Here is a 17,024-nt window from a genome sequence, read left to right as displayed (position 1 = left end):
CTTCAGCACTCACTCATTATAACCAATGACATCAGAACTCATAGGTACAGGTATTTTTACGGGAGATTATACATACATTTACATCACTTGTGTGATTATTCAGTTCAGATCATCTATATGTAAACATTCACATGGGTATAAAATGTTTACATCGCATAAACGTTTATAATGACTAAACAAACTTTGGACAAAATGCATTAAATTCTGAAAGGAACATATAAGGTGACTGTAAGTGTGTTGTATATACATACTATGCAAGCATAGACGTGTCACTCGCCTCCTACTATTTCGCCAGTTTTAGGGTCTCCCTGAGAAGTCTTTCTGAGCTGCACACCCAACTTGCTGTCCATCTTGTGTGGTAGACACTGTCTCCTCTCACACGTGCAGTGTAGAAGCACTAGAAGTATTATTTTTACCATTTATTTATATAGCGCCACTAATTCTGCAGCGTTGTAGAGAGAACTTGCTCACATCAGTCCCTGCCCCATTGGGGCTTACAGTCTAAATTCCATAACATTGAGACAGACACATACAGACAGAGACGGATGGACAGACACACAGACTAGGGTCAATTTTGTTAGCAGCCAATTAACCTACTAGTATGTTTTTGGAGCGTGGGAGGAAACCGGAGCAGCCGGAGGAAACCCCCGCAAACACGGGAAGAACATACAAACTCCACACAGATAAGGCCATGGTCAGGAATTGAACTCATGACCCCAGTGCTGTAAGGCAGAAGTTCTAACCACTTAGTCACCCTGCTGCCCAAGTGCTAGGCGCTGGACTGGAAGGAAGAGACAGTGAGGGGCCGCCCGATTATTTAGGGGGAGGAGGGAGGGCTCCGGGCGCCGCGGTGAATAGATTTTTATTTTTTTATTTGGCCCTGCCTATGGAGGGGGGGCCCTATGCTCGTGGGGCCCCTGGGCAACTGCCCAGCGTGCCCAGGGGGAAAGACGGCCCTGCTATATATGTGGAACGAAAAGACAGAAATTGAATTGATTTTAATTATTTTTAATTTTCTAAAATGTCATTGTGTTTATATAAATGATTATAAAAGACATATAATTAATATGAGCAAGCTGCATAAAAAGAGAGAATTGGATACCTTTTCTAACTACATACAGAAAAAGTCTGTCCTACTATAATCATCATTTTCCCTGTCCAACCCCCAACAGGAAAAAAAAAATGTTTCTGTGTATAGTTTGTCCTTCTTTATACAAATCGCACATCTTAATGTTAATGTTGCATACTAACTAGTGTGGCTTGATCCATAGAAGGTATTTTTTCTTTTGCAGTGTTTTTGCTTCCTATCAGGGATGTACAATAAATCTCATCTCGCACATATAGCAATACTTGCACTAGTCCCACCTCCAAAATGAATAAACCTGGAAATCTTGTGGGCAATATCTACGTAGACTCTCTTCTCTGTAAAGTAAATCATTACTGTTGGCTTATTTGAATGTACAAGTGCAAAGGCTACTTTCCGTTCATTGCTGTGCAAGATGTAAGAAAGGGGATGTCTCCTTTTCATTGTGGCTTTGGTGACAAAGGAATTCCTATTTGAATTACTCTGCTTTATCCAAGCTCCCTCCTAGCCTTTGGTTAACAGCAGTCGGTCATTGCAGTGTCCTGACGTCATTCAGTGTGTGCATAAGCTGTGCTATTGTTTTACGGAGAGTAGGGCTGTGGACTGCAGTATCTGGTTTCTGCTACCTATTTCTGCCTCGCTGCATCATAGAAAAGACACATTGGCCTATGCTTGCCAATTGGACTGAAAATAGCAGCTCATGATTTTTTTTTTTTTCTCTCTCTCTCTCCGTCAAGAGGGTTCTTTCTGTCTCAGTGAGAGTGCTCTGCAGCCTTCAGCTTTAGAGAAAGGTAGCTGGCAGCTGGATAGCTGGGACTGCATTGTCTGGCTTCATGATCCCCGCTGTGTAAAAGCCCCATTTATTTCATCCTTCATTTTATTCTAATTTATTAAACCTCTGATCTGAGGCCAGCCATGTTTGGTACAGAATCCTCATGTAAGTAAATGCATCTGAATCCTATTCCCTTTTGCCAATATTTTTATGTTTAATCATAATTTTTCAATGTTCATATCTGGGTTGTGGTGCAGTTTATTGTATAGGATGTATTGTATGTGATTTACAGCGTTTATGTTGGTCTGATTGTATGCTTCTTTTAGCTAGTCAGGCAGCTTCCATCCTTCTGTGGCTGCAGAGTAGGGAAGAGGAGAGCTTACAGCGTTCCCAGAATGTATTGACAGAGTGAGAACATGTCAGTGATTCCTCAGAGCCAGTAATGGATCCGTCTTTCGGTATGTTTCTATACCCCTGTTCTCTGAGAGGCATTACTTTGTCCCTTTTGGGAGGCACATTGGATGAGAATACCACTAGGGTTTAAGTGAAATAACAGGGTTGATTCTTGACACATGTCCAGAAATCACTGCTTGACAGAAGCAGCTCTTAATCTGGGATTTTGTAGACACTTTATTAACAGTAATTGATTATCGTGTTAAAATGTACATTTACATTAGTAATTATATGTTTTTTGAACGAGGGAGCTCTGTGAAGATAATGACTTTGGAGTTTTGTTGTAATACAACCATAAGAGTGGCTGAGTCAGATGAAATGCAGTGACTGGGTTAAGAATAAAGCTTTGCTTTTATATACAGCCTTAAAAACATGCGGCCCTTGTCCTTACGTTCTCCAGGCTATAACTGCACAAAGATTACGCATTATAAAACTTTTCACACGTGTGTTGATGCACATCTTGTAGCATCTTTGGATTGCTTCCCTATATACACTGTGTGCATTTCTATCAATTGCACTGTATTCACCAACTGTCTTGTAATAAAATGCTGTGGAGACAAAGTTCATAATCTGGTGCTGCAAGGAGACAAGCAGGTGCACCAAGTGTATTGTGTGTTCACAGGTCAACCCCAGACTCCCCTTGTCAGTCAGTACTGTGACCTTGCACATGCCAGTCATCTTAGCAAATGGTGTTTCTCTTTTGCTGTAGCTTGTGATTGCATAGCTAATGTTATCCCATGTTACAAGTAGACTTATGGTCATTTCCAGATAGCATGACTTGTATTATGATATATTAAAACCAATACTTGTTTTCTTAGTTCAGTGTTTGTAGTATTTTAGATTGTGTTCACTTGTGTCGCTCTCAATGATGGATCCATCTGTGTTTATTGTGATCCTGAATCTCCCCAGTTGAATGAAATACTTTGAATCTATATTCTATAGATATTCAATCTTAATCTACTGCTTTTGGGGAACAGTTTTCTACATGCAGATTTTAGGATCAGAGAATGTTGTAGCGTTCTGCACACGCCCACCATGATTGCACTAGATGTGAAATCCTTTCTTAAGGCAGGAGAATCTGTACATCCCTAATTCTGGATGATTCCATTGACAGTGTCTTGCCATGCTTTGTACAATATCTCTAAAAGGGTGTTCCCTTTATATTTTGCACATGCTTTGCTGGTAAAGCAACAGACATACTATCTGTTTGCTCTCAGCTGCTAGCTGCTTTTGTTTCCATAGCAACCAGACTACTAATAAAGAGGAGGGGGTTAGTGTGCTCATTCTAGCACAGCAGCAGCCACAGAAAGCATTAAACTGGGCTAGTGCTGAAGTGCATTACCTGCCATTTTGATTAGTTGTTTAAAGGCACAGGAAGCAAACTAAATAAATGCTTTGAATAGTGTTCTGTTTAAGCTTCAGTTACTAATTGTAGTTAAATAAGGCGTCCGTTTTCTGTTTTTTTTTTTTATTTGGCAACCTTTCCTTTTATTACTCTGGAATGTACTCTATAAAATGGATTAATAGTAAGAGAATTGCCGTATATTTACTAAACTGCAGGTTTGAAAGTGTAGATGTTGCCTATAGCAGCCAATCAGATTCTACCTGTCATTTTGTAGAATATACTAAATAAATAATAATTAGAATCTGGTTGCTATAGGCAACATCTCCACTTTTTCAAACCCGTAGTTTAGTAAATATACCCTTTATTGTTTTACATAAAACCATGTTTTTGTTTTGTGGTTTTGTTTTTTTTTTCAGGAGCAAAAGAGCATTGGTGGTCATGGATTAGATTACATACCTGTAAGATTTATTTGGTTTTGTTGTTGTAAGTAGCCTTAGCAGTCGACAGTTTGTCTACTTAGGTACCTAATATTGGCCTGGTATCACTTACGGAACTCTGGGGTTAACGTGTTTGTGTTGATAGTTATTGTTGTAGGCCTTAAAAATAAGAATATCTATATTGGCATTATGATGTTGCTACGTTATGCAACATATTGTAAAACTGATTTTTATTTTTTTTAGTATATTGGAAAATAGCCAATCTGTATTGTACAGGTTTATTTATACTTCTAGGTATCTTGTTATAAAACATTTCTTTTTTTTGTATCATAAAAGGAGATTACTGTTTTTCTTTACTACAAAAGCAGCAGTTGATTTCTCCCTGGGCTATCATCCTTTCCATCTACTAATTTACAATTTGGTTATGTGCAGAAAGTTATAAAGATGTTTTTTGAATGTGTCCATTGTCCATCACTTGCTTGTATGGACCACACATTAATTTATTTATTTTTTTTAATTTTTTTTCTTTTTTATAAAAGAAGCAAACAATCCATTGACTCCTTATCAAGCAGAATCTCTGGGGAAAAAATCCTTCACTTTATAGTAGAAATGAGCAAACTTGTCAAGGCTGTTCCACAAATTATTTGGCAGCAAATTTGTGCAGGTTTGGTCCGTGGAATCTGGCCTTAAGTGGTCAGACTATGCCACACTGCAGAATTGACTCTCCTCATCTAAGTTCTACTCGTAGTCTATACCTTCAGTGTAATGCAAATGTATTAAATACAGTGAGCATAGCAAGGTGAAGAAGCAGAACCCAAAGATTGTATTGCTGGAACTGCATCTCCAAAATGTGCAAGTTCAAGCGCAAACGCATTACCGATGATTTCACTCATCTCTGCTTTCTAGATCTGTTCTTCCCTGACTGACAGTAATGTGTTGCCAACAAATCCTTTACTTTTCGGGAAGAGTTGCATTCACACATGACTGTTTTCACACTGAAAATTATTTATTTGCTTTTCAAACCTGGTACATCTCCAGACAATTTAAGGAAAAGGTTAATTGGGTATGCTATTGTACAATACCACCACTTATTAGGACTTTTTAACCTCTTCAGGGCTAAGGACCAGTGGGGCTGTTCCATTTCAGGGAAATGCCAGCCTTAGTGACTCTTCCTCCTGGCTTGTGTAAAAGGCCAATTATTTATTAATTCCGGATTATTAACAGGTCTACTTACTCTGTACCGTCCGTGTCTATTTTGAAACAACTTTGTGAAAATTTGAAGTATAAAATACAGTATTGTGAAATATTCTTAGGAATTATATTGCTGTATCAAAAAAAAGTGTATATCAGACACACACACACTATATGAACAAAAGTGTTTTAACACTTGACCATTACACCGACAGAGATGATCTTGTATTAAAATACATATAGTTTAATAGTTTTTGGAGCGATAACAGCTTCCACTCTTCTTGGTAGGCTATCAACAAGATATTGGAGTGTTTCTGTGGAAATTTGGGCCCATTCATTCTGTAGAGCATTTATGAGGTCAGGCACTGATGTTAGACGAGAAGGCCTGGCTCGCAATATCCATTCCAGTTCATCCCAAAGGTGTTCAGTAGGGTTGAGGTCAGGGCTCTGTGCAGGCCAGTCAAGTTCTTCCACACCGAACTCGTCAAACAATGTCTTTGTAGTCCTTGCTTTGTGCACTGGGGCACAGACATGTCTGAATAGAAAAGGGCCTTCCCCAAACTGTTGCCACAAAGTTATAAGCAAAGCATTGTCCAAAATGACTTGATATGCTGAAGCATTAAGGTTGTCGTTCACTGGAGATAAGGGGCCTAGCCCAAACCCTAAAAAATAGCCCCATACAATTATACCGCCTCCATCAAACTTTACAGTTGGCATGTCTGACTCACAGAGCAGAGAAGCATGATTCGTCGCATCTTTCCATTGCTCCACAGTCCAGTGTCTGTGTGCTTTACACCACTCCATCCATTGGTCTTGGTGATGTGAGGCTTGCATGCAGCTGCTCGGCCATGGAAAACCATTCCATTAAGCTTGTGAAAAAACGTTTTTGTGCTTACATTGGAAACAATAAATTAAAAATCCACAGCGCTGAGAGTTGTACACACTTTTCTACAAATAAATCTGTAAAACTAGCATATAAAAAAAATATATAAATTTATTAAAAATGTCACAAACCTAAATATACCACACTATAAAATATTGCAAATTAATACTAATCGGTGCACTGATCTAGAAATCCAATATATACAAAAATCACAATTGATGCTTAGCTCCTTAATCAGAGTTATCTTCAAGGAGTGTTGCTTTATAGATCTCACAATATGTCTGTATATCTCTTATCCACCTCAGGAACTGATAATTTCACAATGATCCAGAATGTAATTATGCCAATGTTCAGTTTCCGTACTCTTCTATTCCAATCACCTCATGTGCATCAAATGTTTCACAAACAGATTGACCCTCCTGAGTACAATATATAGATCTTGCAATAGAGCAAAAAAAACACCCCATAATAGTGTCCTGTATAAGACTCTGTCCAAACAGTGAGCTGTCGGTGTATAAGGCAAACTTAGTCGGTAGTCATACGAATCACAATTTAACCTAGGTTCAGGTTAGCAAATATAACAAATATATGTAAATACCGCTCACAGACACAACTGACACTTCCCTGGCCCCAGTGAGGACCTCCACGGTGTTCGGCTTGCTTAATGTTGATGAATCCTTCAGAAACGCGCTGACCACGCTATGTACTGCTCTGTCTCCCGACAGTTACACACCGGCTGGTAACTTACTCATTCACGTCTCCAGGAAGATTGCAATAGAATAAAGTTAAAAGTGAGATCCTCGAGGTGATCTGTATTTTTAGCTTCTTTGCATCCTAAATACTGACGCGTTTCATCACATAGGAGTGATTTCTTCAGAGGAATAATCAGTCAATGACCACGCTATGTGAATTTATTATGTGGTCTTCTGCTTCGTGCCCGAGTTGCTTTTTATCCTAAAACGCTTCCACGTTCTAATAATATCACTTACAGTTGACCGTGGAATATCCAGCAGGCATGACATTTCACAAACAGTCTTATTGCAAAGGTGGCATCCTATCACTGTACCATGCTTGAAGTCACCGAGCTCTTCAGAAGACCCATTCTGTATCACAAATGTTTGCAAATGGGAACTGCATGGTTAGGTGCTTTTATTTTAGCAACGAGTCTCATTGAAACACCTCACTACCTCTCCCACCCAGACTAAAAATGTATCTCCTGCATCCTTGCAGCTGATCTCTACTTGCTAAAATTGTAAAAACTCTGGCTGTACCATCACTAGAGCCCTTAAGAAGAATGGATGATATCACATATTACCTGCATAATAAACAACATAAGTTTGATGACCTATGGGCCCCCTGGTATATGAGGGAAAGTCACAACTGTGCATCCTCTCTTAGGACACCCTCCCATTTTAACTATTTAGTCCTTTTGCTGAGCATACTTGGGGCTGTCTCCAGGCCCTCCAAGGAGGTCACTTTACCAAATGTCTCCTGAGGTTTGATTTTCTATTGCTAATCTAAAAAAAAAAAAAAAACAGGTTCTCTATGCCTTCCCTATTGTCATGTCTTCAGTGAGAGAGTCAGTCAGGGTGCACTATAGTCTCCTAGGCGGCTTCTGTTCTGCTTTCCTACCTTGATAGGTTTGCCATACGGAGACAGCCACCTGGAGTTCCCGCTTTTTTTTTCCTCTTCTTTTCTTCTTCTATGCTTTCTTCCAAGCAATGAAAGCTTAAAAATGGATTTTATTTTGCACATTAACATAGTGCCTAATGCACTATGTAAAACAGTGTTACCTAAAATGTGACCGGTTCTCCTTAAATGTGTAAAACAAGAGGTGAATGATGCTGTCAACACTAAGGTTCACCATAAACCATAGTTTCTTTGCATAGATTCTGGACAAGTACGAATGATATTTGTTATTAAGGGGTACTGTTATCTACACATCCTGAAGACCTCTTAAAGGTTGTTTTTTTGTTTTGTTTTTTTCCTTTGTCCCTTGCCTCATATATCGCTCCCCATTGTTCAATTAAGCAGGCTAGAGGTCTGATGCACTATCTTCTCAATGGTGCTAGATCCGGTATTTCTACATGTTGAAACAAAATATACATCTATAAGCAGTGGTTGAAGTGGACTGGTATACAGTGGTATGCCTCACCCCCACTTCTCCTACTGCCTTCATTAAAAAACGTGAAATTTCCATTCATTTGCATTTCTACTTTGGCAACTGTCTATAAGTGATCAGTCTGAGTAGGATCATCTACAACTATCAGGTCCACCCAGTGCCGGATTAACCCGAGGTCTAACTGGGCTATAGCCCAGGGATCTCGGGCATCCAGGGGGCCCTTCAAAGTCCTCAGCAGCATTATTGATCGGTCCGGGGGCGGGGGCGCCCCCAGCCCCATCAATGCTGCTGAGCACTGTCACTGTAGTCCTCCGTCCCCGGCGCTCAGTAATCTGCTTACTGAGGAGATCTCGCGAGTGAACTCTCGCGAGATCTCCTCAGTAAGGAGCTTACAGCGCGCCGGGGACGGAGAACTACAGTGACAGGTAAGCGCTTGGGGGGGGGCCCTCACGGGGTACGGGGGGGCGGCGGGTGGCTCACATTGGGGGCCTCACGGGGGAATGGAGGTGCCCTTAGCCCAGGGGCATCCATTCCCTTAATCCGGCCCTGGGTCCACCTGGATAGATTGGAACTTGAACATTTCAGTATATAGGAGCAGATCATTCTTAAATGAGGTTAGGCCAATTTAGGACTTCATTATTTTTTTATTTTATTTTTTTAAGTATCCCTACCCTTTCATGTTACTTACCTGTTTGAAGAGTTTGCAAGTGCAGTTTGTCTGGAACTAAACCTGGTCTTCTCAGGAAATGATTGTAGCGATTGCCCCGGTAATGTAAAAAAAAAAACAACCTAGCTGCAACCACAATAAAACACACTTAAAAGGCTGCATGTGGACATAGACTTCCAGCTGAAGGCTCTTGTAATATAGGTAAAATAAATTAGAGGGTGACACGCTCGTGTGAAACGTTCCATAAAGCAGTCAGTTTCTCTTGGTTTGTTTTATCATGATATAATCCATATAAGTTTTGCTTCATTGAGGTAAAAAAAAAAACAAGACAGATTTATGAGATATTATCAGTGGTCGTAGTGGGCCAAATACAATGCTATGGTCAGGGTTGCCAACTCTGAAATGAAAAGCAAGCAACCGCTAAGTGAAAAACAAGCCCAAACCAATCCTAAAAAGCCCAACTTACAGAGGACAGGGGTGTTAGTGTACTGAAAACCACAACGTGTATTTATTTATTATTAAATAAATACATATAAAGATTTCTACAATCTGTCTTCAATGATTCCTCAATAGAACATTGGATAAAATACCAATAAAATACTAGATCATGTTTCATACAGTATCTGGTACAGTAAAACATTGACCAATTGTGTTCTCACTGCTATTAAAATGCATTGAATGAGAGTTAATAATTCCAATACTTTATTCATCTACTATGAATGGTGACCAGTCGGGGACAAATACAAGATTAAAAGTGAATGTAAATAGAATAATACTCGGTTTCCATTCAGTCAGAGGACATTCAGTTTCACCTTAAGCAATTAATGTGTTAATATGTTAACCCTTAAACAAGGTCACATCTTAAATCCTGGAATGGTCTCGACTGTGCCCTACATCTGCCAGGGTCAGTGATACTAATATTCTACATACAGACAGAGCACATATAAATATAATATACAGTGTACAGAGAGAATATTCGGTACAAGATACATACTATAGACAGATGTACTGACACAAGTGATTCCTTTCTCCATTTTGAATCCCCCTGGTTACTGGGGCCCTCAGCTATACCCACCCTGTGCATTCTTGCACAGGTTCCCCACTAAACCACACCTGGAGATCTGAATTTCACATATTCTTAAATCTCCAGGCTTCTCTCACCTCTTCCCCGTTCTACTGCTTCCTTCAGCTGAGAGCTCCTGCTAACACACCTGCCAGCAAAAAAAAAAAGTGCCAAGCTTGTAAGCCCAAAAAACCGCAACCCGCGGCAAGCAGAAACAAAACGCAACTTAAAAATAAAACAAGCCCAATTCCGTTTGTTATAAGCGGAATTGGCAACTATGGCTATGGTCTACCGACATTTGAGTCTAACTCAACACTTGGTTATCGGTTGTCACAATCAAATTTGTCTCCAATGCTGGAGCAATAGTGGCTGAGCTATTTAAATTGGCTTCAGTGCTACAGAAAAATGGCTGCTGTTTGTGTAACTACTTCTCCCCCCTAGTAGAAAGATCAAGAAAGAAGTTGCTCAACACCATTCTCGGCTTGTATCCGGACAGAGTCATATTTCTGCATATTGGATATTATTATGCGGCTCTGTTCTATGTTTGAGTGTTTCTTTCTGCATTCCATGAGAGTATGTCATGGGAGAGGTGGGGACATAAAGCCCTAATTTTAGATGATTTTTAATACAATTTAGTTAAATACAAATAAATATTAAATGCTATTGAGGTGTTTTTAAATTGTTTAAATAAATTTTAGCCCGATCAAAATCCCTAAAGCTTTGGGAGCAATGTGGCTCCCAGCCAATCTGTTATATTTACCTCCACCTATGAATTTCCACTTTGACCACTGGATACTAGCATTTCTCTCCTGGTTGCAAAAGACAATATTTTTTTATACCAAACATTATTTCACATACTGGACAGTGAATATTATCTTTTATTTTATAGTTTAATACCACAAAATTTACAAATGGTCTATTTTGTGCCACATTGCGTTGGGCATTGCTGCGAGGACATTGAAAACCAGAGATGTCTTCAGAGGTTTGAGGCTCTGATAATTGTGCAGTGGTCTAATAAATTGCATCAGGATAAATAATCCAGTGCCATCTGTTCTGGTTTGGATTTTAGTTGTTTTTTTCTTTCCCCTTCTAATTTTACTCCATGTCCTCATGTAAAATGAAAATATTCTCATTTCATTTGCATCCTTGATCTTGTTACACACAAATGAGGACAACGATGAAAGTTTGTGGTGTAATCAAGAGCAATGTATGACATGGATCATTTAATCCAGCTTTCTTTCATTTGTGTTTCTTCAGCAATTCTAAAGGGGTTTCTAAATGCAGATTGCAGCCACTGTACACGTGAACACAGGCACGTTTCTTGGCTAGTATTTGTAATTAATAAATCAAACACAAGACTTATGAGCAAGACCCTTGTTAAACATACTCTTAATATACAGTGTTAAAACTACATTACAGAAACGCATTAGAACAACAAGTTGCGTTGGTGTTAAAGTTTTTTTATTTTGTTTTTTTTTAGTTGGCTATGAAAGGGGAGAAATTCCTTCCTGACCTCATACTGGCAATAAAACAATTCACTGGATGATCAGGATACTACTATAAGTTGTGTTATTATAGTCTGTATCCCTGTCTATTCTTTATAATTTTTGTTAGCAAATGTCCTATCCTTTTAATTTGTATACAGTATCTGACTATACCAATTTGGTGGCAGTGTCATAGTGTTTATGGCTGTTACACTACAGTATTTTTTTTCCTCACAGCTAGAGATTTAAGGGGTCTATTTATCAAATAGTGGCAATATGAAAGATTTTCTATAGCTGCTTATTGCTGCGATATGAAATCTTTTTTGATGATATTTATCAACAAACATTGAGCCAGGCAATACTGGCTGGCAGTGGTAAGATTGAACTTACTACTTTGCCAGACCATTGGGGGACCCTATGCGCATACATGAGCTGCCTTACTTGTTAATACGTGCAGTGGATATGGAAGCCCAAACCTGAGATGGCTATAGGAGAACAGCGCCATTACATGCCAATGATAAATTGGCTGCATCTGAGGGCCCCAGAGAAGGCTGTCTCCAGCGGTAGTCTTCACTGGCAAGAGGCCTTTGATCTAGAAGAAGCTCTAAACCTGTCAAGTTCCCACTTCCTTTGATAAATAGAGCCCTTAAATTCTCTTGTTCCAGGCACAAGGGGTAACTTTGTCTTTGCAGCAACATAAATGGGCCCTTGAAATTTGTGTGTGTGTGTGTGTGTGTAATATATATATATATATATATATATATATATATATATATATATATATATATATATATATATATATATATATATATATTAGTGTATGTATAGATTAATCTATATATTGATCTCATATTTTTTTTTTATTTTTTTTTTATGTACTCTTCTATAGTAGAGCTGAGATCTTCCCTAACCCTTCTGTACATTTTCTCCAGTTTCAGGACATCTTTTTTTTGAGATTTGCTGTGCAAAATTGAACTACATATTCAAGGTGAAGCTTCACCAGTGTCTTTTATAAAGGGTGGAAATAATTCTTTTGATTCTGTGCCTTTTTAATACTTTATTATCTTGTAAACACTTGCTGCAGTAGTATTACATGTAATTACTAAACCAGTGGTTCCCAAACTTTTGCCGTTCGCGGCACCCTTAGAGTCTCCAAATTTTTTCAAGGCACCCCTCCAAAATAATTATTGAGCAGCCCTGTTTTAGAAGTAGTTGGGTCAAAAAATTGTAATAAGTATTTAGGTCAGGACAGAAATACTTATTTAGTTGTATGCAAAAATGCCCCCTCTGCATCCAGACACACTGTCCCCTCTGCCCTCTGTCACGCTGTCCCACTCCTCTGCCCTCTGTCATGCTGTCCTCCCTCCTCTGCCCTCTGTCACGCTGTCCCCCCTCCTCTGCCCTCTGTCACGCTGTCCCCCCTCCTCTGCCCTCTGTCACGCTGTCCCCCCTCCTCTGCCCTCTGTCACGCTGTCCTCCCTCCTCTGCCCTCTGTCACGCTGTCCTCCCTCCTCTGCCCTCTGTCACGCTGTCCCAGCTCCTCTGCCCTCTGTCACGCTGTCCTCCCTCCTCTGCCCTCTGTCACGCTGTCCTCCCTCCTCTGCCCTCTGTCACGCTGTCCTCCCTCCTCTGCCCTCTGTCACGCTGTCCTCCCTCCTCTGCCCTCTGTCACGCTGTCCTCCCTCCTCTGCCCTCTGTCACGCTGTCCTCCCTCCTCTGCCCTCTCACGCTGTCCTCCCTCCTCTGCCCTCTCACGCTGTCCCCCCTCCTCTGCCCTCTGTCACGCTGTCCCCCCTCCTCTGCCCTCTGTCACGCTGTCCCCCCTCCACTGCCCTCTGTCACGCTGTCCCCCCTCCACTGCCCTCTGTCACGCTGTGTCCCCCCTCCACTGCCCTCTGTCACGCTGTGTCCCCCCTCCACTGCCCTCTGTCACGCTGTGTCCCCCCTCCACTGCCCTCTGTCACGCTGTGTCCCCCTCCACTGCCCTCTGTCACGCTGTGTCCCCCTCCACTGCCCTCTGTCACGCTGTGTCCCCCTCCACTGCCCTCTGTCACGCTGTGTCCCCCTCCACTGCCCTCTGTCACGCTGTGTCCCCCTCCACTGCCCTCTGTCACGCTGTGTCCCCCTCCACTGCCCTCTGTCACGCTGTCCCCCCTCCACTGCCCTCTGTCACGCTGTCCCCCCTCCACTGCCCTCTGTCACGATGTCCCCCCTCCTCTGCCCTCTCTCACGATGTCCCCCCTCCTCTGCCCCGTTGTGCCCCAGCTGTCACGCTCCCTCTCACTCCTCTGCCACGTGCCAGCCATAGAAAAAAAAGAAACCACAGAAACTTACCAATCAGCCGGGCGCCGGGACCCAGCAGCCTCCTCTCTCCCGCAGCAGCTTGTTACTGACGTTGATATTCAGTGACAGCTGCGGGAGAGAGGAGGCTGCTGGGTCCCGGCGCCCGGCGGATTGGTAAGTTTCTGTGCTCTTTCTTTTTTTCAATGCTTGGCCCGCGGCACCCCAGTGACAGCGCCGCGGCACCCCTGGGAGCCGCGGCGCACAGTTTGGGAACCGCCGTACTAAACCCATGATTTACAAGTGGCACCTAAAACACTGCTCTCCCATAATTCACCCAATAGTATTCCACTTAAGGTGTAAATTATTTTCCCAGCCCAAATACATATATTTTTCATACTGAACCCCATCTGCCTTGTTGCTGTAAAACCTCTCAATTTATCTAGGTCCCACTTGTGAATAAGACCTCCTGGGTGGACGCTCTGCAGATTACATGTACTGTAAAACAATAAAAGTATTATAATTTATAAGCTAAAACAGATGCCTTCGGTACACTGCTTATAACATTGCTCATTTGGTTAGGTGGAAGAAGAGTTTGAGTGTTAGGACAACAATCCTAGATTCTTCTATCGCTTCATTTCCTTCTGGCTCCAGTCCGGACCAATAATAAAATTGATCTGGACTTTATGAATTAACTACATTAAGTGTAGCAAGGAGTGGCCTAACAGTTTAGGCCGGTGATGGGCAACTTGATACACTTTGATGCTCACATGGTGCAGCACATTACCCTTAATCTCAAAAATAAGTTAAAATACATTCAATCAAAAGAAAGATACACCTGTCTACATTTTAAACATGTTTTAAAAGCTATAAAAAACAAATCTGACGATAAAGTAGTAAGGGGCTGTAGGTGAAGGATCGGAGGGTTGCCCGTTGCCTACCACTGATTTAGACAGTTACCACAGCTTGGAGGAGGGCTTGGTTTGGTTAGGGACTGCAGTAAATAATTTGGTTCTTCTCCTTCTCTTTCCTCTTATTCTTTCCTTTTTTTTTAAATGGATGGCAGATGATGGCTATAGTGAGGAGCCAGCCAGTAGGACAGAGTGGGACCTGAACTCCAGACAAGGAACAGATTACATTGAAATTACTAGTTATCTGTTTTGCTGCTTTCGAGATGCTTAACAGAGCCTATTTTCACAACCGGTTGAAAATTTTCTGTTATCTAGTGAAATGCAGAAAGTAGCTTAGCTATGTCTGGTCTCATAGCTTGCACCCCTAAAAACTAGACACACGTTGTATAGTGAGATTAAAGGTTTACCTAAATATCACCAAGAGAGATTTTTCTTCCTTCCAATGGGCACTAAAACAGATTCTTTGTATACATATGTAGAATGTTTGTGTTTTCAGATAGAATGTGGATCTTTCCAAGGTTTTCCAACTGTTGACATGCAGTCCAAATACTCATTTGACAATATCACTCCCTGTAACTGAAAAATCAGTTTTGGGGTCTAATATCATAACTTACATCCCATCTCAGAAGATTACTTACTTGGGGTCTGGCGATCTGTGTCTGGCATGTGCCCATAGTTGCTTACCGTGGTCCTGCTGCTGGCATTTTGTCAGTGGTTAACTCACTGACTGTATGAAAAGAATACCAGGAACAAAGATTGTCCTAATGTCTGCTGCTCTCCCCTCACTCTTGGCAAACATGTTCTTTTTGTCATGCAGGCAACGTGTTGGCCAACAGCATGCAGCCATCAGGAGTAAGGAGAGCAGCGTCCAGTGTATTCCAGACATAGGGGATCTGTCCGTTGAATGACTGACCACAAATAAATGTTCTTCTGACATGGGCTTTAATGTATACTTATTATACCTCCAAAAGAGTTTTCAGTTATCAGTGATGTTACCCTTGCAGTAGTACATTTATACATGGAATTGTACAGTGTGTCACTAAATTGTTCAACGTAGTTATATGTAGATATTTTTGTTTTGTTTAATACTTAAATCTACTTAGTCTATATTAAACAATATTCTAGATGTATTTAAACATGTTAAGTGGACAGCTGATTTTATTATTTCGCTTGTTTTGTAGCAACTGCTCTTTTTATAATATATTTCTTGTTGAAAGTGCAACTTATAATGACATCTATAAATTTAGTTGCTATATGTATATAACCTGCCAATATATATAATTCATGGTGATGTATATAAGCATATCCACATTTTATTGTCCCAAATGTGGAATAGCTACTATATTTATTCCGAAGAGCATGACTGCACATTCAGATTGTTTGTTTATTGTACCAGTGCTTCTACTGTGTTCTCTTGAGAGTTCTTGAGAATCAGATGAACAATCCCAAGAGATATAATTTTAAAGAAGAGCTGAGATTTGTATTCTCCCCACAGAGACAAAGTGAATTATTAGTAAACAAATGATAGTGTATAATACAGAATACAGTTGGTGTTCTAGGAAGTACTTTTCATTCCTGGGTTTTCTTCAAATAAAAGCTACCTTTAGTGCAATGCATTTTTGTTGAGGACGAGTTTCCTGACACACAGGCACTGCATCAACAGTTATATTCGGAATTATTGATATTGCCATCTGCTTGCTTTGGCCATGCATACATTTGGAAGTCTTCTGATTATCGTCACAGTGGCTACATGCTTAGCACTTCTGCCGTACAGCACTGGGGTCATAAGTTCAATTCCCGACCATGGCCTTATCTGTGAGGAGTTTGTATGTTCTCCCCGTGTTTCCGTGGGTTTGCTCCGGGTGCTCTGGTTTCCTCCCACACGCCAAAAACATACTGGTAGGATAATTGTATGCTAACAAATTGACAGGCGCGGGCTGGGAGAGGGAAGCCCGGGGGGCACACAGGCGGACGCATCCCCTGTCATGTGATGCGGCCGCCTGTGCGCTGACGCATCTGATGTCATCAGATGCGGCCGCGGGGGAAAGAGTTGTATTTTTGCATCCAGGGGCGGCCGGCCGGCCTACCCCCCCGGCCCGAGTAGCAGTCTGACCGAGCGGCCCGGGGCCAGCCCGCCCCTGCAAATTGACCCTAGTCCGTCTGTCTGTGTGTGTTAGGGAATTTAGACAGTAAGGGCCAATGGGGCAGGGACTGATGTGAGTGAGTTTTCTGTACAGCGCTGCGGAATTAGTGGCGCTATATAAATAAATGGTGATAATGTCCAGGAGACTGTGTCTGAAGAAGAATAAAGATTTTGGATGACCCACACGCC

At 41.3% G+C, this 17,024-nt stretch overlaps 1 protein-coding gene across 3 annotated transcripts in view; it reads left to right on the top strand.

Annotated features, from left to right (window-relative positions):
- Positions 1 to 17,024, top strand: part of ST7 (suppression of tumorigenicity 7) — a 93,355-nt gene that overhangs the window by 23,448 nt on the left and 52,883 nt on the right. The window contains exon 1 of one of the 3 annotated variants that reach the window (XM_075208981.1): positions 1,571 to 2,021. The exons of the other annotated variants lie outside the window; for them this stretch is intronic. Within the exon in view, the coding sequence (XP_075065082.1) occupies positions 2,000 to 2,021 (22 nt within the window). The 5' untranslated portion in view covers positions 1,571 to 1,999. Of the gene's footprint in view, positions 1 to 1,570; positions 2,022 to 17,024 lie in introns of those variants that run through there. 3 annotated transcript variants of the gene reach the window in all.

This window comes from Mixophyes fleayi, chromosome 4, assembly GCF_038048845.1.
Source record: "Mixophyes fleayi isolate aMixFle1 chromosome 4, aMixFle1.hap1, whole genome shotgun sequence".
NCBI classification, from domain to species: Eukaryota; Metazoa; Chordata; class Amphibia; order Anura; family Limnodynastidae; genus Mixophyes; species Mixophyes fleayi.
The sequence above is the reverse complement of the archived record's forward strand: the minus strand, read 5'-3'. Positions and strand labels throughout refer to the sequence as shown.